Source organism: Monodelphis domestica, chromosome 2 (assembly GCF_027887165.1).
Source record: "Monodelphis domestica isolate mMonDom1 chromosome 2, mMonDom1.pri, whole genome shotgun sequence".
Lineage (NCBI taxonomy): Eukaryota > Metazoa > Chordata > Mammalia > Didelphimorphia > Didelphidae > Monodelphis > Monodelphis domestica.
In genome coordinates this window covers 504,105,116-504,131,964 of record NC_077228.1, presented here as the reverse complement: position 1 = coordinate 504,131,964, position 26,849 = coordinate 504,105,116, and the positions used below count along the sequence as shown (strand labels likewise).

Here is a 26,849-nt window from a genome sequence, read left to right as displayed (position 1 = left end):
CACAGAGAAGAAAACTGAAGTACTAGGAAACTATGGACTTATCACAAGTAGGTTAAATCTAAGGGGACACAAAGTTAAGGCAATACTGGAAAAAATTAATAATGTTTATTAACCATGCCAGTCAATTCAAATCAATAAGCTTTTACTAAGCAACTAGATAGACATCTTGGATACAACTTGGATACTGAGGAGATAAATCAAATAAAATGGGATATCAGATAATTCTTGTAAAATTGAAATATTTGTAAATCACTTAGCCTAGGGTCTGACATATTGTAGACACAGTATCAGTGGTAGCTATAATATTATTACTTTTTAACTCTTACTTTCTGTTTGAAAACCAATGATACTAGGTATCTATTCAAAGGCAGAAAAATAATACAGGATAGGCAATTGAGGTTAAGTGACTTGTACTGGGTCATACAGCTAGGAAGTATCTGGAAGCCAGATTTAAATCCTCATCCTCCCAACTCCAGGTATTGCTCTCTATCCACTGAGCCACCTTGCTGACCCATTAGCTATTATTATTAAAGTAATTTGCCCAGTCATACAGATAGTAGGTTTTAGGAATAGAGTTTGAATCCAGGTTTTCTGACTCTGAAATTCACTGCTCTTTCCACTATACCAAGTGATGCCTCTGATAGGGTAGATATTATACTGGGGGGAGGGGACTCTTAAATGCCAGGCAAAAGAATTTGACCTTCCCTGAGTAGGCAATAGTGAATCACTCTTTTTGAGCAAAGGTAATGACAATACCCAATCTATTGGTCATGAAAGATTATTCTGGCAGGTAATAAAAATGTATATTGGCAGGGGAGAGAGAGAATGGAGGTGGGAAGAACTGTAGAAATAGGTCTGTTGAAATTGGTGGAGCAGATGTAAGGAAGACTTGTGCTAAGGTAGCTAGTAGTCCTGGGATAGGAGGAAGGGACAGGAGGTGGAATAGAGGACTTGTTAAGTGGTTAAATATGAGAAGTGAGAGGGAGGAAAGAATCAAAGAGAAAAACAAGGCTTTTAACATGAAGGTTGGATGAAGCAGGGGGTGTCACTGATGGAAATGAGGAAATCAAGAGAAGCAGCTTGTTTAGGGGGAAGGATGATGAGTTGATAGGATCATCTATCTAGGGCTAATTCTCTCATTTTTCAGATGAGTAAACTGAAGCCCAGAGAGTATAAGCTAACTGTCCCAGGTCATACACATAGTGTGATACAGGCAAAATTTGAAACCAATTCTTTCTAATTCAGAATTTATGGATCTTTTCACAGTACCACCCGTCACTTTTATTTCATTAAAGATTATTCCTTTTTTTGTTTGTTTTGATATTACTTTAATTTCCCTATGTAACCCTCCCACATTGCCCTCTGTAAAGGTTAAAATTAATGGTTGGATGATGATTATATGAAATTGTGTATTTATTATATCTTGGGTCAGAAATTTATTTACAAATATTTACAAATAGGGAGGAAACAAAGAAGAGAAATGTGAGGGTGATAGAGAAGTTATCTATCCTATCAATATGATTGTTTTGCTCTGGATCTGCTTAATCCAGGCAGAGATTAATTAGCTCTCAACTAGGAAGGCTAGTAGTGAGTAACCATCCAGCCTCCTACAAGATGGAAGCTAGCCTCTCCAGAAGCTAGGAAAGAGGTCAGCCTTTTACTCACCCAATGAAGAAGTCTAAGAGTAAGAGTCCAAGTAGAAGCTGAGCCCACCATCTAGGCTAGTCTCCAGTGACGCTCCCTTGAAGATGATCTAAGACTATCTCCAGAAGACTATCTCTTCAGACTATCTTCTCAAAGACAATCTCCCCTGAAAGAGTTCTGGGCTTGCTTTTTATGGTGACTTCTTGGTCTTTCCCTTCTTCACAGGGGCCAATCACAGTTTCCTAATTGTCTAGCACTGCCTGGAGAAAGTGCCTGTAGGATTGACTTCTCACCTTCTGAAGGTTAAGTTCTCATCAAAAAGATTCACAGATTCCTGGCTTATTGAATCAAAAAGTTTCACAGTTTCCTGATTTGATTGAATTTCTGAGGGTGTGAATTCTCGAAGTACCTTGCTACCTTCTCATCTAGTACTAAGTAGGGTGTTTAATCTTTCATTGATTAAATTTAAAAGTAGATAAAGGTGGGAGTTAATCCTGTCTTCAGTCTAGTGAGGTACTAAGTAGCTGTGGTTTTTCAAATGGCTCAGAACCCTGGGAGACTACATCTCTCAGGACTCTCTACCCCAACTTCCTCAGATACCTCCCTCTTCCTTTGTGGGAGGTGTCTAAGAAAGTATAAAAGAAAAGAGAAACATGGGTTTTGGTACCTTTTCTGGAGAAGTGCCTTTTCCCTAGAAAGAGTCTTTGGTCCCTGCATCGCCAGAGATCAAATTTTCTCTAGCTTTCCCAAACTTTTAATTTTCTAGCCTAAATAAATCTATCTAACAATCCCTAGCTTCCTTTCCCTTCCTTTTTCCCTACCTTTCCCTCCAATTTCCCCATCAACAGTATTTAAGATAGAGTAAAGAATTCTCTTTCACACCTCCTTCCAGTTATCTCTCCTAAATCAGAATAAAAATTTAAAAATAAATAGTTCATTCCAGCCTATGTCAAGTTTGAAGTGTCAGATGGAAGTAGACCATAACAGATGTAGGTCTTGAGTGTGAGGTCAGGGCTGCAGATGGAGGCACGTGAGTCATCTGGAAGCTGTGTGAGTGAATGATTGTGAAGGAAGAGAATGTGGTGGTGGTGGTGACCCAGGGGAAAAGGAGGTCAAGGTTAGGATCTAGTGGAGCAACCACTTCAAGGAATTGGGAAGAAGACCAGGAGCCTAAGAAAAGGGAGGAATGGTCATAAAGGAGAGAGAGAAGTAAAAAAAGAAAAATTATTTCCTAGGAGAAGATTGGTCAGCAGTGATGGAGTTTTAGGGAGATTGAAAACTGAAAAAAATGCCATTAAATTTGGTCATTAGTGACTTTTGTTTTATTTCCAGGTTTTGAGATAGGAGGGCATTGAGTGGAGCCAGATTTCTAAAGATGTTGAACAGCATCTGGGAGAAGAGAGATGGAATAGTTATTATGGACATAATGGGGGCGGGAGCTGAGATTTCATGGGTATTGAGAACCCCCCAGGGAGACTCCCCTGCATTGGACATTCCCAGGGAGTTATCTGGAGCCCTGGGTGGTGAAGTCCCTGAGAAGTGACTTTCCCAGGGTCACACCGCCAGGAAGGGTCAGGGACGGGAGTTAGCTGCTGTTCTTTTAGGCTATATCCGCTACGCCTCCCTGCATTCTTTAATAAAGATAGCAATAGTCATTCTCTGGTTTAAAATGGTAAAAACGGCGCTTTAAAGTTCGCAACAGAGCTTTACAATTATTGTCTTGTTTGATTTGTGGGACTTGGGTTCAATTCCATAATCACCAATTAAGTGGAGATTTTCACATTTTAGTAGTTATTTATTCTTAAGCATTGGGGATCCCCGAATCAGTCTGAAATATGGAGCCACAAAAAGAGAGGTTCAAGAGGGAGAGCAGGTGAAAAAAACCGCGAGAAGGAGCGGAGGGCCACTTTGGGGTGGGGATTTAGTGAAGACGAAGGATTTCTCTTCGATGATTAGCAGAAGAGGGGATGGTGGAAGTCTCCATGCTCCCGGCGGTGCCGGTCTCTTTCCCACAGTGCCATAGGCTCTTTCTTAGCGGGGAGGGCCGGGGGAAGTGGAGCGTTCGCTTTACGAGCGAGTTTGTCCCTCGTCGCCCGCCGTCCGCTGCCGCCTGCGGGAGGAGGAGCCTGCAGGGCTCGGACCCAGCGGAGGAGCCGAGCGGCCGAGGAGCCGGCCGGGGGAGGAGGCGGTGGCCGCGGCAGCGGGGCGGGGCCGGGCGGGTCGGAGGGCATAACCGCGGAGCCGAGCCTAGCCTAGCCTAGCCTAGCCTAGCCCGGAGAAGCTGGGGAGCGGGCAGGGTCGGGGAGGGGCCCAGGCCGAGTGAGCGCAGCCACCGGCCCCGCTCCGGAAGGGCCGGACCGGGTCGGGCCGCCCCGAGCCGCCGCCGCCATGAAGAAGGACGTACGGATCCTGCTAGTGGGAGAACGTGAGTCCTGGGCCCACCTGCCTGTCCGGTCCCTGGGAATCCTCCTCGGGACTTCCCCTTTGATTCCCTGCTAGTTCTCCAGGCCTCTGTCGCCCCCCACTATCTCAGGACTCCATGTGCTGCCCCCCACTATCTCAAGATCCCTTTCTGCTAGTCCTTACTATCTCAAGACACTCCTGCTGCACCCCACTGGTTTATGATCCCCTTTTACCTTCCCCCATTATCTCAGGACCCTTTCTGCTAGTTCCCAAGGCCCCCACTATTTCAGGACCCTCTTTGCTGCTCCCTATTTTCAAAGGACCCCTTACTGCTTCCTCTACTATCGCAGGAATATCCTGCTGCTTCTACTATCTAGATCCCTTTTTTCGCTTATCCTCATTTTCTCAAGACCCTCTTCTGCTGCCCCCATTATCTCAGGACCTCCTGTTCACTTTATCTCAGGACTCCTCATTGCTAGTTGGTCAACTGTGTCCCCACTCTTTACTATCTATGGATTTCTCTCTGCTCGTCCCCAAGGCCTCCCCACTACCTCAAGATTCTCCTTTGCTAGCCTCTGAGGCCCCCCACTATCTCAGGACCTCCTCTTTTGGTCCCCATTATCTCATGATTCCTCTCTACTTGTTTCCAAGGCTCCCCAATATTTCAAGGTTACTGTATTAGTTCCCAAAAGCCCCTACTATCTGGAGACTCTCATTTTGCTGGTCCTGAGGCTGCCTCCATCTCAAGATCTTCTTTTATCTGTCTCCAGAGCCTCATCATCATTTCAAGACCCTTCCCCAAAGCCTCTTAGCACCCAGGGACACTATTCTTTTGTGGTCTCCCAGGTCTCCAAACTACTCCCCCACTATCTCAAGTCACTTGTGCCCATGAAACTTCTATTCTTCCCAGATCTCCCCTCCATACCTTTCCCTTCCCAGTCCCTCAGGTTCCTTCACTCCTTAAGTCCTCCCTGCACTGGTTCTCACGTCCATCATTTTCTAGTTACACCTCTACAAACATCCATGCCCTCTCTATTCTCTCAGTTCTTCCCCTCACCAAAAGCCCCCTCATCTCCAGATGCTCTTCCACCAGTCCCTAACGATACCTCCCATCTGTTTCAAGATTTTTCTCTTCACTGGTCCTTCCTCCACTGGCCTTCAAGACTCCTCAGCCTCCCAGACCCCCTTCTTTGGATCCCAAGATCCCTCAAACTCTTCCATTCCCCCCACATGATTCCCCAAGTCTTGTCAGGCTTCCAAGGTTCTCCAAAGACCATTCCATTGGTTCCCAAGGTTCTCATTACTGGACATCCTCTTCTGAAGTTCCTCTCATCTTTTAAGTCTTCCCCAGCCTCTTACTCCCTGCTCTCATCTCTCTGGAGACCACTTCCCTCACTTGCCCTGCAGATGCTGTCTCAGGTTCCTCCTTACCTGTTTTGTCCTTGGTCCGCATCCCTGAAAAAACAAACAAACAAACAAACAAACCAAACACAAATCCATTGCCTTTTGAACCCTATCTAACCCCTTTTTTCCAATTCTTCACCCCTTTCAGTACAGTGCATTTTCCTTTCCTTCAGCCTCTCCTGCTCTCATCTTTCACCCCTTACTTAGATATTGCTGTGTCCTAGGCAGAGTAACCACCTTGGGGGTGGCTGCCCAGTGAACTTCCTCTCCAAGAGGGAGAGAGAGAGATAAGGAAGGAGCAGCACTTACTCTGATTGCTGGCAAGGTCAAATTTCTATTTGGGGGTTCCTGCAAAAGTCTTTCCCATTTTTCTAATGTGTTAAAAGTAGTCAGAGAGACTATTTTTTAAGGTGTCAGAATTTTTCAATGAAAGACTTCATTGTTTTTGATATATACTTTTTAAAAAGTCTCTCTGGAACTTTAGGGTTTTTCTCAAGTCATAACTTTAGGGAGTAAATAGCATTACTAATAGTCTTAATTTTGTTGAGGTCAGACAACACTTCCAAATTTTTATTCCACACATCCCTAGCTACTTTTATATCTAAATTTTCACTCATCACACAGAAACACTTGAAGGACCCCTAGAGGTTTTTAGATCCTACTTTGGGAAACAGCCTTTGAGGGGAAGCGAGAAAAAGAGGAGCACAAACTTCTTGGGATTTCTGTGTGGATTAAATTAATGGGACTATATTAAGAAGAAAGTGGGCAGGAGGGATGGTGTTTGTTTTTAACTACATCACTTTGGAAATCACAGTTACATAGTATCTATTAACTGAGCTGAACTGAGTCTCGTTGGAGAGTAGCAACTTAAGGCTATTTATTGGGACAGAATTCACAGATCCAAGTTTAAAACAGTTTTATGTTCTGCTACAGTGGCCTTGTTTATCCACCATTATTGCTTCAGAATTAGAAATTTATGAATAAGTTTAGTCATTCAAAATTTACCTTTTGGTTTGTTTCTATTTGCTGATTTTAGTTTTTATTTGTGATTATGCTTCAGCCTTTCTATTTTTCATGGGCATTATTCAAAAGTTGCTACTGGGGGCAGCTGGATAGCTCAGTGGATTGAGAGGCAGGCCTAGAGATTGGGGAGGTCCTGGGTTCAAATTTGGTCTCCGACACTTCCCAGCTGTGTGACCCTGGGCAAGTCACTTGACCCCCATTGCCTAGCCCTTACCAATCTTCTGCCTTGGAACCAGTACACAGTATTGACTCCAAGATGGAATGTAAGGGTTTTTTTAAAAAAAAGTTGTTACTATCACGTATTATCCTTGATAAAGTATTGAGTTCTATGGTGACCCTGAGAAATTATAGATGACCCATAAAGCCCTATTTATAATTCTCCTTCAACTTATCTTGGGCATTTACAGTGATTTTTTAAAAATTGCTGATATTGTTTTTGTTTTCTTTTGCTGACTGATATTTGATGATATTTTGAAAAAAAGTAGTGATCAGATGATAAATTCAAAAGTGTTTTGGAACTGTTTTAAGTAAATATCTAAATAGAAAATTTATGGGTAGATAGACGGCATAGTGAATAGAGGATCAGCCCTGGAATCAGGAAGACTCACCTTCTTGAGTTCAAATCTGGCTTCAAACATTAATCATGTAACTCTGGGCAAGTCACTTAACCCTATTTGCCTCAGTTTCCTCATCTGCCAAATGAGATAGAGCAGGAAATGGCAAACCACTCCAGTATTTTTGCCAAGAAAACCCCAAATGGGGTCATTAAAGAGTCAGAAATGACTGAAAAACAAGTGCTTAGAAAAAATATATACAAAATAATTTGTATGATTGAGGTTTTTAGAGTACTTTTTAGGCATTTTTTTAAAATGTGGAAAACTTAGAAAGCTTGAGTAAAAACTTGAAGGAAAATAGGACTTTTTGTTATTTTTGAGGAGGGCCTGGCTCCTTATAAATGGGTGGCGTGAGTAACTTCTGAAGTATCCAAAAATAATTGAACATGAGATTCTAAAGAAGTATAATTGTGTTTTGTTGAAAGATGTGTTCTTCATATCACTTTTTAATATTAAAAGTGAATACTTAGCTGAAATGGTAATTTAATTAGTTACTGAAAATCATACTAGAAACTTCATTGAGAATTGTAGCAGTTCTAGAACTGGAAGAGATCTTAGCAATCATCTAGTCTATGGTTTCCAAAACTGTCTTCAGTTTACTGCTATTTGTGTCATGTGAAATAATGTTTCCATGGAATTTCTGTACTCAAGGTATTTTCCTTTTAAAATATTAATTGTGATATATAGTTAGCTGAGATACTTATGTGCCAGAATTTTAGATATGAAAGTAGCCTTAATTTTATCTACTGTATTCCACGATATCCCTATCCCCCTTTTCTTTTTTGATACTGGATATTCACAGACTCCCTGGACTAGTTATAGATTCTATCAATATATTTTAAGCCCAAAATGTTCCATAGAAAAATTAATTTGAGAAATGCTGATGCTGTTGATTAAGTTTAGTTTGATAAGCATATGAAATGACTTTATATATAAAGTCAAAAAGGAAGCAGTTCCTGACTGTGAGTGGCTTACCTCTCTGGTGAGTCTGGGGTGGGGTCCAACATGTACAAAATTAAGTAAATACAAGATAATTTGGGGAAGGAGCATCCACCACTAGGGAGAAGGGGATTCAGAAGGTGTCACCAGGCATGTGGTTACCTGAACTGAGCCTTGAAAGAAGGTAAGGATTCTGAGACACTAGAGGACAGTGGAGGAGTGCATTCCTGGTGAAGGTTGACTTACTCAAAGTCAGAGGCAGCAGAAGGAATTTGTAATTGAGGGATGGCTAGTGGGCCAGTTTGACAGGAATGTAGCATGAAGGAGAATTTGGTGAAAGAGCACAGGGAAGGCAATTTGAAATCAGGCTGTTCTGAAGGCCCTTAAATTCCAGCATGAAGGGTTGTTTTTTTTTGTCCTCTAGATAATAGGAAACCACTTCATGCAACATGCTTAGACCTATAACATAGGAAGATTTTGGCAGCTATGTGGAGGATGGATTATAGGAGTCAAGAGAGTATGAGGTCTCTCTCAAGGGGACAGAGGCTAGACTTGTGGACATGAAGTCTATCTGACTGATTTGAATAGGAGAGGAGAGGAAAGAGCCAAGGGTGAGTCCAAGGTTTTGAATTTGCCTGACTTTGAGGATGGTCAGTTTATAAGTGAGAAAACTGAGGATCAAAGAGGTTAGATCACTCAAGTGCTGATCTAGCTAATTAAAGAACTTGGACTACAATGTCAAGGCATCTGGCATTCAGATTCTATTTAGGACCATCAGAAAATATGCTAGGTAAGAGAAGTTAGACATGTCTCACAGCACATGTGGCACAGTGCATAGAAAGCTAGCACTGAGTTCAAATGTAGCCTTAGACACTTCCTAATTGTGCCCTGTGGCAAGTCCCTTTAACACTTTCTGCCTTAGTTTCCTCAAGTGTAAAATGGGGATGATAATAACATTAGCTATCTTCTACGGTGGTTGTAAGGATGTAGTGAGATAATACTTATAAAATGCATTTGTAAATCTTTAGGCAGGCTATTCTTATTATTATAACACCCAAAAAACTGATGGTAGAGGGAAACAAAACCACTCTGAGGTCTTTACTAATTCTTAGAAACTAAGTTCTGTATTGTTAAAAAAAAAAAGTGTCCTGTGAAAGGAATGCAGAGAATAGTAATTGGTTCTTCACATTGTTTTAGGAGATATATTTTATTTCTGTTAACTTTTTTTTGTTGAACTTCCAGGACTAGTTTTGTTCAAATAATGGCATAATTTCACATGACCTTTTACTATCATCCAGAGGTGAAAGGTATTTTATACTATTTAACTTTTGACCTATCCAAAGTCCAATATTAAGTGATATCTTATGTCTCTGTTGTTTGAAGAGTTTGGGAGTGGGAAGTAGAATTTTATAAATAACTTCAATAAGATTGGAAAAGTCCAGCTACCATCCATTTATACATTTTATTTTGACATAATAGATATTTCCCAGCAAATCCTCAATACCCAAGCCCTTTTAAGTGCATTCCCTGCAAAACTGAAGACAGGAAAATGGGACCTTTAACTTGGACAGTATGGTATTAACATTGTCATTAATCATTAATAGTCCTTAATTTGTTGTGAAAATCAGAAACTTTAAATCAGCATTATACAGAAATTTTAATTGCGCATAGAGACACCTTATTAGCCTCATTTAGAAATATGCCACAATTTGTTAAAGTAAAAAACAAAGGTTCAGGTATTATATTTCCTTTTATATTGACAGGAGTTTGTATTTAACTAAATATGGCTAAATGCTCTCTAACAGATATCCTTGTTGTGAATGAAACAGTTTATAGAGTCATGAAATTTCAGATTTAAATCACATAACTACTTTAAGTGTAAATAAAAAGAATTCTTTAAAAAAAATTCAGTGTTCTATTCAGCTGCTGGTCAGATTTCATTGTCTTTTTCACTTCATGAAATGTGGCTGCTTTTTTTTGTTTTTGTTTTTCCTTTTCTGCAGTTTAAATTGGCTTGAGTTTCTTTTCTGTAGGGGAAGAGGAAAACACTCAGTTTTCCCAAGTAGTCTCCTCAGTCATCAAAATGTGATAACATGTGATTTCAAGCCTGTTGGGATTTGTGAGAATATTATCCATTATATCCTATATTTCTTCTCTTCAGCTTTGCTTGCCTGGGATAGTTGTGTTTTTCTTCTAGTCTAACCTGTAAAGTGAAAAAGTAACTTCTTAGGATATTGCTAAGTGTATTTCATGGATTGATGGTCAGAAAGTGTTGTCATAGTGAAAAGGATCATTCTGACTCTAAGCCTTAAGTATGTCATTAGAAAATTTAAGGATTTTCATAGGAGGGTAGAGAAGAAGAGCTCTAGACCAGTGATGGTAAACCTTTTAGAGATGGAGTGCTGTGCTAGCCCAGACCCAGAGCCATGCTGCCCCTCCCCTTTGTTCCCCCTTCCTCCCCCCCTTACCCTAGACTGGGGAGGGAGGAAGCACTCCCATTGGGCTTCTAGGAAGAGGGGTGGATGATGAGAGGTGTGTGTGGAGAGGAGGAAGAGAATGACCCGAGTTCTCCGCTCTCCTCCAGCTATGTGCCACACTGTGAGCTATGTTCTCCTCAAACCTAGCTTCTCTCCAACCCCACCATAGGAATCGCCTTCATCACAGACTCAATAGGCTGCTGCCTGTGCTATACCCTCACATAGCAGGTAAGCCCCACCCCACCCCTCTCCAGTGCCTTACCCCAGATGGAGGAAGGAGAAGGCATTCCCATTGGGCTGCTGGGCAGAGGGGCAGGTGAAGTGAAGAATGCGCTCAGGTGTATTGAGAGGGGAAGGGGAATAGCTTTGCCCCAAGTCCCTCTGGCTTTCTAGTAACAAACTCTGGTGGGTGACTGCAGGTGTGCCCACTGAGAGGGCTCTGTTTACCCTTTTTGGGCACATGTGCCATAGGATTGCCATCACTGCTCTAGGCTAACTATGGGTTTTGCTACATAGATTGTCAAGCCTTTATACTCCTTATTAGTATGCTGTTTAATTCTTATGTTATACCAATTGTGATTCTACTGTGGACTATACTATCTTCCTGAGGGATTGTCTTAATTCTCCTCCAAATGCAGGTACAGCTGTTGCCTACCTCTTCTTCCCTGCCATGTGGTTCCCCCCCCCCCAAAAGTTTAATAGTAGTGATCCCATCTGGGAGAAAAGGGGCCCTTGCTCATAGAGTGGAAGAAACTCTCAAGCAATTTTTTCTGAAGGATAAAAACAATGTCTATAAAGAAGTTAACTCCAGGATTTGTTACTGGACAATGGAAACGAAAATTTATAACCATTTTTTTTAAAAGGAAAAAAGGTGATACTTTTTAGAGGTAATACTAATTAAATGATGTAGGTATGGCAGTAAGGGGACTCAGTGTATCGAGAGCCAGGCCTGAAGACAGGTGGTCTTGGTTTCAAATGTGGCTTCAGACACTTCCTAGCTGGGTGACCTTTGTAAAGTCAGTTAACACCCATTGTTTATCCTTTACCACTCTTCTGCCTTTTATTTTATTTATTTTGAACATTATTTTATTTGGTCATTTACAAGCATTATTCATTGGAGACAAAGATCATTTTCTTTTCCTCCCCTCCCCCCCCATAGCCGATGCTCAATTCCACTGGGTGTCACATGTGTTCTTGATTCGAACCCATTTCCTTATTGTTTGTATTTGTATTAGGGTGTTCATTTGGAGTCTCTCCTCAGTCATAACCCCTCAACCCCTATAGTCAAGTGGTTGCTTTTCCTTGGTGCTTTTACTCCCACAGTTTGTCCTCTGCTTGTGGATAGTGTTTTTACTCTTCTGCCTTTTAACCAATATACAGTATTGGTTCTAAGATGGAAGGTAAGGGTTAAAAAAACAAACAATAGTTTTGAAAGTACCTAGCAAAAACTTTATGATGAAAGATATTGATAAACAGGAAGAGTAGTAACAGAAAGCTACCTAAAACAAGAGCTACTTGCTATCACGAGAAATAACCACTTGGGTTTTAGAATAAAGGTGATGGCTGGACCAAGAAATACTGTTTTTGTTTCATGGATGGCAAAATATTTATTGCTACTTGGGACTAAATGTTCTGAGGTTTTGTTGAAAACAGTAAATATAGCCTCAATAATTTGTTCTTTAATGATAAGTTATGTGTCTCAAGGGTGACCTACTTTGGAGCAGTCCCTTAAACTGAACTCTGGCATGTTTTATTGAACTGGATCTCAAGGCCTATTTCTGTCCTTGAGGACTAGGAGTAAGAGACCAAGGGTGGAAGGGGGAATTACCTTTGGTAAGAGAGCTCTAGTAAGAAAGTTTATTTTTACTGCAGTTATATAGGGTTTAAGGAGACTAAAATCCACATATGAAGCCAACAGATTTTACATTCTTACCTCTGCAAGAAAGGTTTCTGGTTTCATGGCACTGATCTAGCAATCTTACGAACAGCATTCTTTTGAAGCAGAAAATGTGGACATCAGAAGGCATGTCAGTGATAAAAGAACCATGTTACACAAGAAATTACATCATTAAATTAATGTAGAGGGAAGAACTCAAGATTTTTTCCCTTCCACAATTATAAATAAATAGGATTTGTACTCATGTTGTTATTAAGAGATTGTTTGGATATTAATTTGATTAAAATAATTTTATTATAGGCCTAAGCTAGAGAGTTTATTTTTCTTATCTTCAGATGGGAGTTATTCATTCAGCAAATCAATGGTTCTCAAACTATTTGATCTTAGGACACCTTTACACTCGAAAAATTATTAAGGAACTCAAAAGAATTTGTGTTTATATAGGTTTGCTCAGTATTTACTGTATTTTAATTAAAATGGATGCTATTTAAAATATTCATTTATTTAAATTAAGATTTAAATTAAACTGATTACATGTTCATGTAAATAACATTTTCATGACAAATAATTGTATTTTCCAAAACTAAAAAATGTAATGAGAAGAATGGTATTGTTTTATTTTTGCAAGTTTCTTTAATGTCTAGCTTAATAGAAAGCAGATGGATTCTCTTGTTGGCTTCTGTATTCAGTTTGTTGTGATATATTATTTTGGTTGAATAAATATGAAGAAAATCCATGCTCATATACACGTACTTGGAAAAGGAAAGGGTTTTGGGGACCTCCATAAGTCCTTGGACCACCCTTTGAGAACTGCTGGTTTAGATCATTGAAGTTAGCTGTAAAGTAGCATATTTGATTTTAAACTTGTTGTTTCATGATTCTTTGATAATCTTAAACCATTCATGGCTGCAGAAGTAATTAAGGAAGTAGGGAAACACATTTTGAATCATAGTATGTTTTTTACCATTATAAACTTCTAAACATTCTATTATATTATTGTTTTCCTTTAAAAAGAGTTGTTTTTGCATGGCCAGAGTTTCTCTACCTCCCAGAGGGCCACCCACTAAAAGTAGCTTTTGAAAAAAATTGCTCTGCCAAAGAGAGGTTATTACAGCTGTCTCCAGTCTTCACTAGTCTCTTGTTTAAAAATATTTTTTAAAGGAAATTTCTCAAACTGTTGTGAAAAAAAGATTTACATTCTTGAGTTTTAAAAGCCTTATCAGTAGTTTTAAGGAATAAATGGTTTAAATTGTTAATGTATTATAGTATATTGAACCCTGATTAAAATAACATTGTATTATATATAATTTTACAAGATAACTAGACTTCTATGTAGCCATATCCTTTTGTCATTGTTGAACATCAACTGTATCAAACTTCAAGTGAAACTTTAAAAATATAAGAAAAAGGAGGGAAGTTAATGTTTTTATGCAAATAGATAAATTGTAACAGATATCTGATCTGTATACTTTGTAAAAAAACTAAAATTATGATTTAAGTCTTTTTGGAGCCATTCAGAATGACCAAAAATGTAATCTATATAGACTTAGATACTAAGTGTAATGTTTAAGCTTTGATAGATCCTTGATTCCAAGAAAATTCAGACATACTTCTGTTGTTAATTCATGTTTCTTCACTTTCCATTTGGTTGCCAGATTTTTCCATTTTTACTAATACATCCCTCATGTCCATCCCCTTCTCACTACACACACCACTACAACCTTAGTTGAGAGTCTCTGAAGTGATTTTAAGTACAGGTCTGATTATGCCACTGTAAGGGTTAAATTTAATGGTTGGAAAATAATTTTATGAAATTATGTGTTCATCAATATTATATCTTGAGTCAGAAATTTATTTACAAATGTATACAAATAGAGAAGAAACAATAAATAAGAGAAATGTGTTGGGTCGGAGAGGTTATCTATCCTATCTTAATCCAGGGAGAGATTAATTAGATCTCAACCAGGAAGGCCAAGTAACCACATGGCCTCCTCCAAGATGGAAACTAGTCTCTCCAGAAACTAGGAAAGGAGTCAGCCTTTCACTCACCCTATAAAGTAGTCCAGGAGTCAGAGTCCAAGTTGAAGCTGAGCTCCAAGCCCATGATCCAAGATGCAGTCTCCAGCAAAGCTCCCTCGAAGACTCTCTCCAGTTAGGAGACTTTCTCCACAAAACTGACTCAAGCTGAAGGATTCATGGCTTTTATGGTGCTAGCAGTGCCCAAGGGGCAGTGCCTGTGGGAACCAGTTCTCATCTTCTGGAGGGGTGAACTCTCATCAAAGGTCTCTAATGGTATCAATTCTGATCATAGAATTCACAAGTTTCTGGAGTTGTCATCCATTGTAGAAATGCCATTAGAACTCCATCTAGTTTAAGCTTTTGTTGGTTCAATTCAAAAGTGGACAAAGGAGAGCTAATCATGTCTTCACAATCTAGTGAGGTACTAAATAGGGGTACTTAAGTTATTGTTTAACCAAGTGTTAACTCAAAATAGACAAAGGGAATAAAGAATTCTTTTTTACAAGTGTAAACTCAGAAAAGAGAACAAAGAATTCCCTTTCATACCACTCACCAACTCAGTAAACTCCAGCACCTTCCTTTAGCATCTAAGATAAAATAGAAATTCCTCTTTTTTTGCTTTTAAAATAATTCACAACTTGGCCCAACCTCCTTTCTAGTCCCATTATATTTTATATCCTTTTAACTTCAGATTCTCAGTAATCCAGCTAAACATGTCTTTGCAATGATCATCTTCCATGTTTGGAATGCTTTCTTGCCTTAATTATTAATTAATTAATTATGACTTAGAGAATTAAGTACTACCTTCTACATGAGATCTTTCCTGATTTCCCCAACTGCTTATGCCCTCCATAAGCTGTCTTCTTATTTTATATATTCATACATATGTACACTTTGTCTCCTCAGTAGAATAGTAGTGGTAGTCTCTCAGTGACCGAGAATGACTATTGTCTTTGTGCAGTTTCATCTACAGTGTACCCTCATGTGGCTTTGGAGTCCAAAGACTGAGGCGCAGAGTTTGTGGCACATGGGGCATGGGACGCCAGTTGTTATGGGAGATGCGGTTGTGGCCTGGTGTCGGCGTTCTCGCGCAGTGGCAAGACGTCGACGTCACTCATCTTCAAAGGTGGTGGCGGCATGGTTAATGTGGGTTCGCCAGTTGCTTCTGTCAGAGGCAGCGAGTTCTAGTTGCTTTGGTGTATTGCCAGCCCACTTCCAGTTTGACTTTAGCTGATCCTTGAATCTTTTCTTGGGTCGGCCTTGTTTCCCGAGTCCAGCTGACAGTTCACCCTAGAATACCTGTCTTGGTATTTGCTGTGGGTCCATGCGGATGACGTGTCCAGACTATCGTAGCTGGGTTTGGAGGACCATGACTTCGAAGCTGGTGGAGTTGGCTCTGTCGAGGACTTCCTGATTGGTGATTCGGTCCTGCCATCGGATCCTCATGATTGACCGGAGAGAGCGTTGGTGGAATTGCTCCAGCTGTTTCATGTGCTTCCGGTACAGTGTCCATGTCTCGCAACCATACAGGAGCGAGCTGAGGACCACTGTGTTATACACTTTGAGCTTCATTGCAGTGCTTACACCTCTGTGTTGGAGGACTTTGCAGCGCAGCCGCCCGAGTGCCTGGCTGACCTTTTGGATCCTGGCATTAATCTCATGGTCTAGGGACCCGTCGTTGGCGATGCTGCTGCCCAGGTACTTAAAAGTGTTGACGTTAGAAAGCTGCGTGCCGTTAGAAAGCTGTGTGCTGTCGATTGTAATACACGGCTGGTTAGTTGGCCTCCCTGGTGTAGGTTGGAGCAGCACCTCTGTTTTGCTGAGGCTGATAGTCAGGCCAAACAGTTTTGTTGCGGTTGAGAACCTGTCCACAATGGTTTGAAGATGATTTTCTTGGAGGGCCATGAGAGCAGAGTCATCTGCAAAGAGAGCTTCCAGGATGAGTCTCTCTGTTGTCTTTGTTTTGGCAGTCAGGCGGCAAAGGTCAAATAGTGAACCATCCAGTCGGTATTTGATGTAGACACCCAGGTCTAGATTCATCTCAGCATGTTGTAATACCTGGGTGAAAAATAGGTTGAATAGTACTGGAGCGAGGACACAGTCTTGTTTCACGCCATTGGAGATGTTAAAGCGATCGGAAATCTCTCCACCAGATAGGACTTCCCCTGTCATGTCTACATGAAAGAGCTGGATCAGTTTGACGAATTTTGCTGGGCAACTGAGCTTGCTGAGGATCACCCACAATGCGTCCCTGTTCACTGTGTCAAATGCCTTTATCAGGTCTATGAAGACAATGTAGAGACTCAGGTTCTGCTCAAGGCATTTTTCCTGCATTTGCCTCACCATGAAGACCATGTTGATGGTGCTGCGATCTGGTTGGAAGCCACATTGTGATTCAGGCAGGTTCTGCTCTGAAACAGATGACAGGAATCTGTTGAGTATAACATGGGCGAGGATCTTTCCGGCAGTGGAGAGTAGTGAGATGCCTCTGTAGTTGTCACAGGCTGCTCGTGAGCCTTTGTTCTTGTATAGGGCTACGATGGAGGCATCTCTGAGTTCTGGGGGCATGTCTTCCTCTTCCCATATGCTGGTCAGCACTATATGGAATGCCTGAAGCACCTTTCCATTTAAGGCATTGTACACCTCGGTTGGGATCCCGTCTTTACCGGGTGCCTTGCCTGCACTCATTTGTTGAATGGCTTTTTGGACTTCCTCTATTGAAGGAGGGACGTCAAGTTGTTCAATGGTGCAGTGTTGGGGGATCTGGTCAAGGGCGCTTTGGTCGACTGAAGAGGGTCGGTTGAGAAGCTGACTGAAATGTTCTTTCCACCTGTTGCTGATGCCTTTTTTATCTTTTATGAGAGTGTCACTGTCAGAGGATAGCAAGGGAGTGGTGGTGGGTTTTAATGGCCCATAGACAGTCTTGAGGGCACTGAAAAATTGTTTGTAGTTTTTCATATCAGCAAAACGCTGGATTTCTTCTGCCTTTTTTTCCCACCATCGGTCTTGGATCTTCCTGATCTCACACTGTGCCGTGGCTTGGAGAGACTTGAATCTGTCCTTTTTAGGAGCAGAGTTTGGGTTATTTTGCCACTCCATAAAGGCTTTGTTCTTTTTGCTCAATAGGTCTTCAATAGCAGTGTTGTTCTCGTTGAACCAGTCCTGGTGGTTGCATTGTTTGGGGCCTAGGATTGCCTTTGATGTTTCCTTCACTGCATCTCTGAACTGGTTCCATTTCTCGGTTGAGCTTTCAGTGAGTGGTCCCTTGGCAGACAGCTTGTCGTCCAGGCAGGACTGGAATGTTTGCAAATAAGATGGATCTCTAAGACGACTCATGTTGTAAAATGCACGAACTGTCTGGGCGCGTTTTGGATGGCAAGGCACAATGCGCATTTGAAGAGTCGCTCTAACCAATTGGTGGTCTTTCCAGCATTCAGCTCCTCTCATGGCTTTGGTGATCTTTACATCCTGGATGTCTCGCCGGCGTATAATGATGTAGTCAATGAGATGCCACTGTTTTGATCTTGGGTGCATCCACGTTGTTTTATATTTGTTCACCATTCTGAACACAGTGTTCGTGATGGTAAGTTCAAACTCTGAGCATTTGCTAAGTAGCAGTAGGCCGCTGTTGTTCATTTTGCCCACGCCGTGTTTGCCGAGCAGTCCTTTCCATCTTTCATGGTCCTGGCCAACGCAGGCATTGAAGTCTCCCAGGAGTATCAGCTTGTCATTTGTGGGCACTGAGTGCAGAACGGCACTCAGGTCAGAGTAGAACTGCTCAATGGTCTCCTCTGTGCTGATCAGTGTTGGGGCATATGCGCTGATGATTGTAGCATACCGGTCTTTGCTGAGAGGCAAACGGATCTTCATGAGCCTCTCGCTGATGCCCACAGGCAAGTCTGGCAGCTGTTTGAGCAAACTGGTCTTGATAGCCAGGCCAACGCCGTGGATTCTATCTGCACTTGTGGCTCTACCTTTCCAGAAGAAGGTGTATCCAGTGGTGGGTTCGCTGAGTGATCCCTCTTCTGGTAAGCGTGTTTCGCTTAAGGCTGCGATGTCGATGTTATATCGCGCCAGTTCTTTACCGATTAGAGCTGTTCTTCTCTCAGTTCTTGGGGTATTCTCTCTATCAAGTAATGTTCTGATATTCCATGCTCCTAGTCGGAGTTTCTTTGTATTTTTTCTTTGATTTAGACCGCTTAAAAGGATGACCCGCCAGCCACGGTGTGCTGACCACCGTTTGTACGGCAGGCAATGTTTGGGACACCTTTTCTAGTCCCCACCCTTGATTAGGGTGAGCAGTGCTGTCCTAGAGAGGGCTGCTCAGTCGCCCAGGATGCTGCCGAACATCCCTGCTGCCCACAGGGCCGAGCGACCACTGGTCCGTGGGCCGCCTACGTGCAGGATCGTGACTACAACTGCCAGTGGTCACCTCCACCTGTTGCGTCGTTACTCCCCCATCGCTGCAGGTCTTGAAGAGGGTGGACGGGGTTAGGATAGATGAGTGTGCACAAAGATACTTGTGCGTGAAAGAGATTTAAGTGGAAAAGTCGATGCACAGAGACAGTCCCACTCTCTCGGCGTTGGAAGCCTGGGTCCAGTGGCATGAAAAATTGTTATGTCTGGACACTTCCTCAGCTGCATTGGATGGCTGTGTTGTCTTTTGTGCTCCAACATGCCCTGAGCACTCCACAGTGCTTTACTGTGTCGCCCTCTCAGCCGTTGAGCCTTCTTATTGTTTTCTTCCATCTGTTCAGCCGAAGCAGTCTTCACATGCTGGGTGAGCAAAGCCCTAATTCACCAGGGGTTGATGACCCGATGGCTACCCTCACAAGGTTTAGCCGGCCTGTCGAAGCCGTTGCCCGCGGTGTGGCCGCTGCCACATGCTAGCAGCTCCTGGGAGCCACAAGTGAGAGCTGGGTGTCAGGTGGGGGTCAGAGGCTGGAGAGCTGCCCTAGGAGGGCAAGACAAGCCCTCCATACCAGAAATACTACCACTCCCTGAGCGCCCCATACACCCCAACATTGCACATACATATGTACACGTTGTCTCCTCGGTAGAATATAGACTTTTTAATAGCAGAAACTTTTCAGTTTTATCTTTGTATCCTTGGGGTCTAGCATAGTGCCTGGCACATAGTAGGTACTAGAGAAATGATTATTAGTTGCTCTTATTTGACTAGGAGATTATAGAACAGAAGTTTATTTCTTGGGAGTCTATGTAGTAGATCCAAGTTTTTATAAAAATTTAAACCTTCCATCAGACTCATCACAAAAAGTGAGGGTTCCACAGTGGGTTATCAACAGCCTATGAAGAAAGAAAGGGACATTAAGAACTTTCTTTGAGACTCAACCTTTTGGCTGCTACTATTATAAGGAATAACTGGTCCCTTCAGTTCTTTACTTCTTCTCAGTTGTCCTTGGTCAACCTGTGCCCTTAGATAAATGGTCAGAAAACTCTGTTTACTCATTTTGAGCCTCCTGTCCTGTTTTTATCTCATATGATTTGGAATCTGTTATGATCGCCTTTTGAGAAGCTTGTCACCATGTTCTTTTATACTTGTATGGACTTCTCTGATGTTGATCCATATTTCTACCTAGACTTACATTTAGGTACTCATTCTTATACTAACTGACCTCTTGATTATGACTTTTTGCTATTTAGATCCTCAATATGCATCATATCTCACTGGTATGAATATATTGCCAGGTCTTTATTAGTGTAAACTATGAATTCCCTCAAATTGGTTGTATTATTTGAATTTGCACTGTGTATTTCCATTGGGCTTGAGCCAATTTCAATATTTTGCATAATTATATCTTCAAATAGTGAGAATTCAAATACATTAGACCTCTTTAGGAATTGATTATTTTTCACTAATTGGGTTATAGGTCCTAGCTTCTTGTAACCTGTTTTAACCTATTGCTAGCTGCCTAGGACATGAATAGCCTAGAAATTCTCATATGAGAATGAACCAATGTACTCTAAAGACACCTCACAATAACTATTTGTGGATCTCATAGCTAGCACATTGTAGTTTCCTTTTAGTGGAAGGATCTATTGGCAATATTGTTAGTTTCAGAGACCATGTAACTTTGTAAAATGGTTCATATTATTGAAGTCCCTTAAGTTATATGTGAATTTTACATTTTAAAAAGATGGCAGTATTTTTTCTTATACATTACACTTAATAAATTCTTGGCACTTCAAAAGCTTTTGTAAATTGCATCATTTGCACAGATCTGAGCAATTCTGGGATCACTGAAACAGAAGTAAATAAGCCCTGGTGCCTCATCTGGAGATATGAACTTCTACCACAGTGATGGACAACCTTTTGAGCTTGGTGTGTCAAAATTCACCAAAAAACCGAGATATAACTCAAGTGGTATGTCACTTTGAGGAAAAAAACATCATAATTCTGCGATATTTATAGTTTAAATAACAAAAATGTATAATTGTAATATATAACTGTATTTAATAAACCAAAATAATTATTTAAGTTATCTGCTTATTGACTTCTTTGTTAATCTGTGAGTTGGTTTATTTTGTTGGTCTTGATATTATTTAACTTGTGTGGGGTGCCATGAACTAAGATAAGTGAGAGGGAGGGGGAATTATTTAACTAACCGATTAGTGACTTTTGTTGCTGAATTTCATTGGCTAAATCTTCAATTGAAGGTTGGTATTTTGTACACTTCAAGCCCAAGGAAGCACAACTAATTTCATCTGTCAATCTGTTTCTTTTGTTGGTTTTGATATTATTTAACGCTGAGAATAAGGTCTCACAAAAGTATGTAGAGGGAAAAATTGTGAGTAAAGCCATTGCCATATTTTTCAGGGTGCTAAAAATGTCTGGTAATTGTTTTCAGGCACTCCTCCATTGCACATGGGTTGGAGCCCTGCCCAATCCTTTGCCAGCCTGGCCCTGCCCCGTCCCACCCCTCCCCAGCCAGCTGGCCCTGGGGGTGCTGCAAGAGGAGTGGCTTCTGCCCACCAGCCTGCCTGCACACACTCCTCTCTGCAACCGCAGGAGCCCCATGCACCCCAGCTGCCTGGCAGGTACAACCTGCCACTCACCCCCTGCCCCTGAGGCCAGCATGTGGAGCAGCAGCACCCCCTCTGCCCCTCCCTTGGGCCAGGTTGGGGCATGGCCATGACCAAGGCTGCCAGCATGTGGGTGCATGACTCCCCGACCCCAAGGCATGCTGAGCTCTTATGCAGCCACATGTCATTAAAAATGGCCACGAGTGTCAATAGGCTCCCCATCACAGCTCTACCACAATCTTCTGGGATTAGAATGTACTAGCCCTGGTGCTGAAGCAAAGGGCATGTTGAATTGGATGAAGGGTTTGGATCTCTGGAGTTCATTAGAATCAAGTTCCCTTTTAAATAAGATTACCAATTCAATTGTTTTAAAAACATATTTCGATTTAGTTTTACATCACCTTTATTTCAAAATATATCTTGTCCTCATTTACCAAGCGAGTCATCCCTTTTAATACGTTTTAAAAAAAGAAAAAACAGTTCAGCAAAATCTACCAACATATCAACCCCAATTGATGGCATATTTGATATTTCATACCCATAGTTCCCTACCTCTGTGAAGATGAAAAATAAGTTTTTTTTAAACCCTTACATTCCATCCTAGAATCAATTTTGTGTATTGATTCCAAGAGAGAAAAGTGGTGAGGGGGTAGATGGTGGGGGTTAAATAACTTCCCCAGAATCACACTGCTAGGATGTAGCTGAGATAGATTTGAATCCAGAACCTCCCTTCTCTAGGTCTGACTTGAAATCCACTGAGACACCCAGCTGCCCCTGAAATTTATTTTCTTTTCTCTTTTCTGCGACCAAGCTTGTTCATTATAATTACACAGCATTCAGTTGTTTGTTTGTTTGTTTCTTTTACCATTACTTTGAATGTGGGAATTACATTCTAGAGACCACCAAAAATAGGTGAAAATCTGCAAAGTAGCAGTGTTTTATTTATTTTATTATATATATAAATATATGTATATATATAACATGGCTTTATAAACCCTTCCCACTATTATAAATCTTTTCCACACTCTTATTAACCTATAGTCACTGAGCCAATCAGTACCCAGGATACAGAACACAGCACTGTGGTTGGTTGCCTTTCATTTGATCAGCCAATGGTGTGCTGCCATAAGTGTAACTCTGTGATACAGAATTAGACATATATATATTTAAAAACCCACGATACAGTGAAGCTACAATAAGTTAACTGAAATATAGTGAGGGACAACTGTATTATCAATCTATGTATTGTTTTCCCACTCCTGAATTTAACTGAATTTAACTGCCCCTGAATTTTTCTTTGCTTCTCTTAATTGCTTACTACTCAGGGATATTCCATCATGTTCTAGAACTACAGTTAAGCTCTTTTCTAGTTGGTGTTAGTAAAAACTAGCAGCCCTGAGGAAATGCTGAAAGTCATGAAGGGCTCGTCCACAATTTTTGGTCAAATGTGAATTCTTCTGAGTTCAGATAAGAGTTGGTATCCTGGTATTTCTGCAGAACTCAGCATCACATTACCACAGATGTGAATCATAGAATTGTTGTTCTATGATTCACTCAGAGGCCTCAGTGATAACTTAATTCAGTTCTGTTTTAAGGATTAAGACACTGAAATCTAGGGAGCTTGTGGCTTGCCTGAGGTTGTACAGGGAGACAGTGGGATACAGTGGAAGGAGTGCAGCATTTGGTTTTACAGGATCTGACTGAATCCTAGCTCTTCTACTTTGTGACCTTTGTGACAGTGTTCTCCCAGTTCTGCTTATTTCATTTTGTATCAGTTCTCACATATCTTTATAGCTTTTTCTGAAATCATCTTGCTTATCATTTTTTATAGCACAATAGTATTCCATTTCCAGCATGTACCACAATTTGTTTATCCATTCCCCAATTGATGTATATCCCCATAATTTCCAATTTTTTGCCACCACAAAAAGAGCAACTATAAGTATTTTTGTACAAGTAGGTCCTTTCTCTTTTTTTATTTTCTCTTTGGGATACAGACCCAGTAGTGGCATTACTGGATCAAAGGGCACAATTTTATATAGTCCTATGGGCATAGTTCCAAATTTCCTTCCATAATGGTTGGATCAGTTCACAACTCCACCAACAATGCATTAGTATTCCAATTTTGCCACATCTCCAATATTTACCACTTTACTGCCATATTGGCCAATCTGATAGGTATGAGGTGCCTCAGTATTGTCTTCATTTGCATTTCTCTAATCAAGATTGATTTAGAACATTTTTTCATGATTATTGATGGCTTTGATTTCTTCATCAGAAACTTACTTGTTCATAACTTTTGACCATTTATCATCTGGGGAATGGCTTGTATTCTTATAAATTTGACTTAGTTCTTTATTAATTTGAGAGATTAGATCTTTATCAGAGACATTTGTTATAAAATTTTTTCCCCAGTTTGTTGTTTCCCTTCTAATCTTGGTTAGTTTTGTTTTTACAAAAGCTTTTTAATTTAATATAATCAAAATTATTCATTTAATACCTTATAATATTCTCTATCTCTTATTTGGTTATACATTCTTTTTATTTTTTATTTTAATTTTAATTTAGATTTAAATTTAATTTAATTTATTTATTTTTAGGAAATTTTATTTAGTCAATTTAGAACATTATTCCTTGGTTACAAGAATCATATTCTTTCACTCCCTCCCCTCCCACCACCCCTTCCTGTAGTTGACACGCAATTCTACTGGGTTTTACATGGGTTCTTGATCAGAACCTATTTCCATGTTGTTGATGTTTTTACTAGAATGATCATCTACATCCTTAGTCATATCCCCCTTGACCCATGTAATCAAGCAGTTGTTTTTCTTCGATGTTTCTACTCCCACAATTTTCCCTCTGAATGTGGATAGTGTTCTTTCTCCTAAATCCCTCCGAGTTGTTCAGGATCGCTGTGTTGCCACTAATGGGAAAGTCCATTACATTGGATTGTACCACAGTGTACCAGTTTCTGTGTATAATGTTCTCCTGGTTCTGCTCCTCTCATTCTGCATCAATTCCTGGAGGTCATTCCAGTTCACATGGAATCCCTCCACTTTATTATTCCTTTGGGCTCAATAGTATTCCATCACCAACAGATACCACAATTTGTTCAGCCATTCCCCAATTGAAGGGCATCCCCTCATTTTCTAATTTTTTGCTACCACAAAGAGTGCAGCTATGGATATTCTTGTATATGTGTTTTTCCTTATTATCTCTTTGGCATACAAACCTAGCAGTACTATGGCTGGATCAAAGAGTAGACAGTCTTTTAGTGCCCTTTGGGCATAGTACCAAATTGCCCTCCAGAATAGTTGGATCAATTCACAACTCCACCAGCAGTGCATTAATGTCCCAACTTTGCCACATCCCCTCCAGTATTCATTACTTTCCATTGCTGTCATGTTAGCCAATCTGCTAGGTATGAGGTGATATCTCAGAGTTGTTTTTATTTGTATCTCTCTAATTATAAGAGATTTAAAACACTTTTTCATGTGCTTATTAATAGTTTTGATTTCTTTATCTGAGAACTGCCTATCCATGTCCCTTGCCCATTTATCAATTGGAGAATGGCTTGATTTTTTTCTACAATTGATTTAGCTTTTTATATTTTTGAGTAATTGGACCTTTGTCAGAGGTTTTTGTATGAAGATTTTTCCCCAATTTGTTGCTTTCCTTCTAATTTTAGCTGCATTGGTTTTATTTGGACAAAAAACTTTTTAATTTAATGTAATCGAAATGATTTATTTTACATTTTGTGATTTTTTTTCCTAGCTATTGCTTGGTTTTAAAAATCTTTCCTTTCCCAAAGATCTGACATGTATACTATTATGTGTTCATGTAATTTACTTATAGTTTCCTTCTTTATTATTCAAGTCATTCACCAATTCTAAGTTTATCTTGGTGTAGGGTGTGAGATGTTGATCCAAACCTAATCTCTCCCATACTATCTTCCAATTTTCCCAGCAGTTTTTATCAAATAGTGGATTTTTGTCCCAAAAGCTGTGATCTTTGGGCTTATTTGGACTATCTTGCTGAAGTCACTTACCCCAAGTGTATTCCACTGATCCTCCTTTCTGTCTCTTAACCAGTACCATATTATTTTGATGACCACTGCTTTATAGTATAGCTTGAGATCTGGGACTGCAAGGCCACCTTCCTTTGTGTTTTTTTTTCCTTTCATTATTTCCCTGGATATCCTTGATCTTTTGTTCTTCCAAATGAACTTTGTTATGGTTTTTTCAAATTTAGTACAAAAGTTTTTTGGTAGTTCAATGGGTATGGCACTAAATAAGTAAATTAATTTGGGTAGGATTGTCATTTTTATTATGTTAGCTCGTCCTACCCAAGAGCAATCGATGTTTTTTCAATTGTTTAGATCTAGTTTTAATTGTGTGGAGAGTGTTTTGTAGTTGTGTTCATATAGTTCCTGTGTTTGTCTTGGCAGATAAATTCCTAAGTATTTTATATTGTTTAGGGGGATTTTAAATGGAATTTCTTTCTAGTTCTTGCTGCTGATATGTGTTGGAAATATGTAAGAAATGCTGATGACTTATGTGGGTTTATTTTGTATCCTGCAACTTTATTAAAGTTGTTGATTATTTCCACTAGCTTTTTAGTTGATTCTCTAGGATTCCTTAAGTATACCATCATATCATCTGCAAAGAGTGATAGCTTGGTCTCCTCATTGCCTATTTTAATACCTTCAATTTCTTTTCTTTAAGTGGTACTGCTAGTGTTTCTAGTACAATGTTAAATAATAGAGGTGATAATGGGCATCCTTGTTTCACTCCTGATCTTATTGGGAAGGCTTCTAGTTTATCCCCATTGCTGATGATGTTTGCTGATGGTTTTAGATATATACTGTTTATTATTTTTAGGAAAGGCCCTTCTATTCCTATGTTTTCTAGTGTTTTAAATAGGAATGAGTGTTGTATTTTGTTAAAGGCTTTTCCTGCATCTATTGAAATAATCATGTCATTTTTGTAGGTTTGCTTGTTAATATGGTCAATTATGTGAATGGTTTTCCTAATATTTGGTTATATATTTTTCCCTTCTCCAAAGGTCTACCAGGTAAACTATTCTGTGTTCCCCTCATTTAGTTATGTTATCATTCTTTATATCTAAATCATATATCCATTTTGACCATATAGGGTATGAGAGTTTGGTGTATACCTAGCTTCTGCCATACTGTTTTCCAATTTTGCTAGCAGGTTTATTAGAGTGAGTTCCTATTCCAAAAGATGGGATCTTTGGGTTTATTAAACTAAAGTTGCTAAGGTCATTTACATTGTGTATCTACTCTACTCCATTTACCATTCTATTCCTTAGCCAGTACCAGATTTTTTTGATCATCACTGCTTTATAGTACAGTTGAGATCTGGC

General features: G+C 40.2%; 1 protein-coding gene across 3 annotated transcripts in view; it reads left to right on the top strand.

Annotated features, from left to right (window-relative positions):
- Window positions 1-3,799: 3,799 nt before the first annotated feature.
- The window catches only part of RHOT1 (ras homolog family member T1), a 78,811-nt gene continuing 55,761 nt past the window's right edge, over window positions 3,800-26,849 (top strand). For all 3 annotated transcript variants that reach the window (XM_056819468.1, XM_056819467.1, XM_001374607.5), the window contains exon 1: window positions 3,800-4,069. In XM_056819468.1, coding sequence (XP_056675446.1) covers window positions 4,033-4,069 — 37 coding nt within the window. In that variant the 5' untranslated portion in view covers window positions 3,800-4,032. The remainder of the gene's footprint in view (window positions 4,070-26,849) is intronic.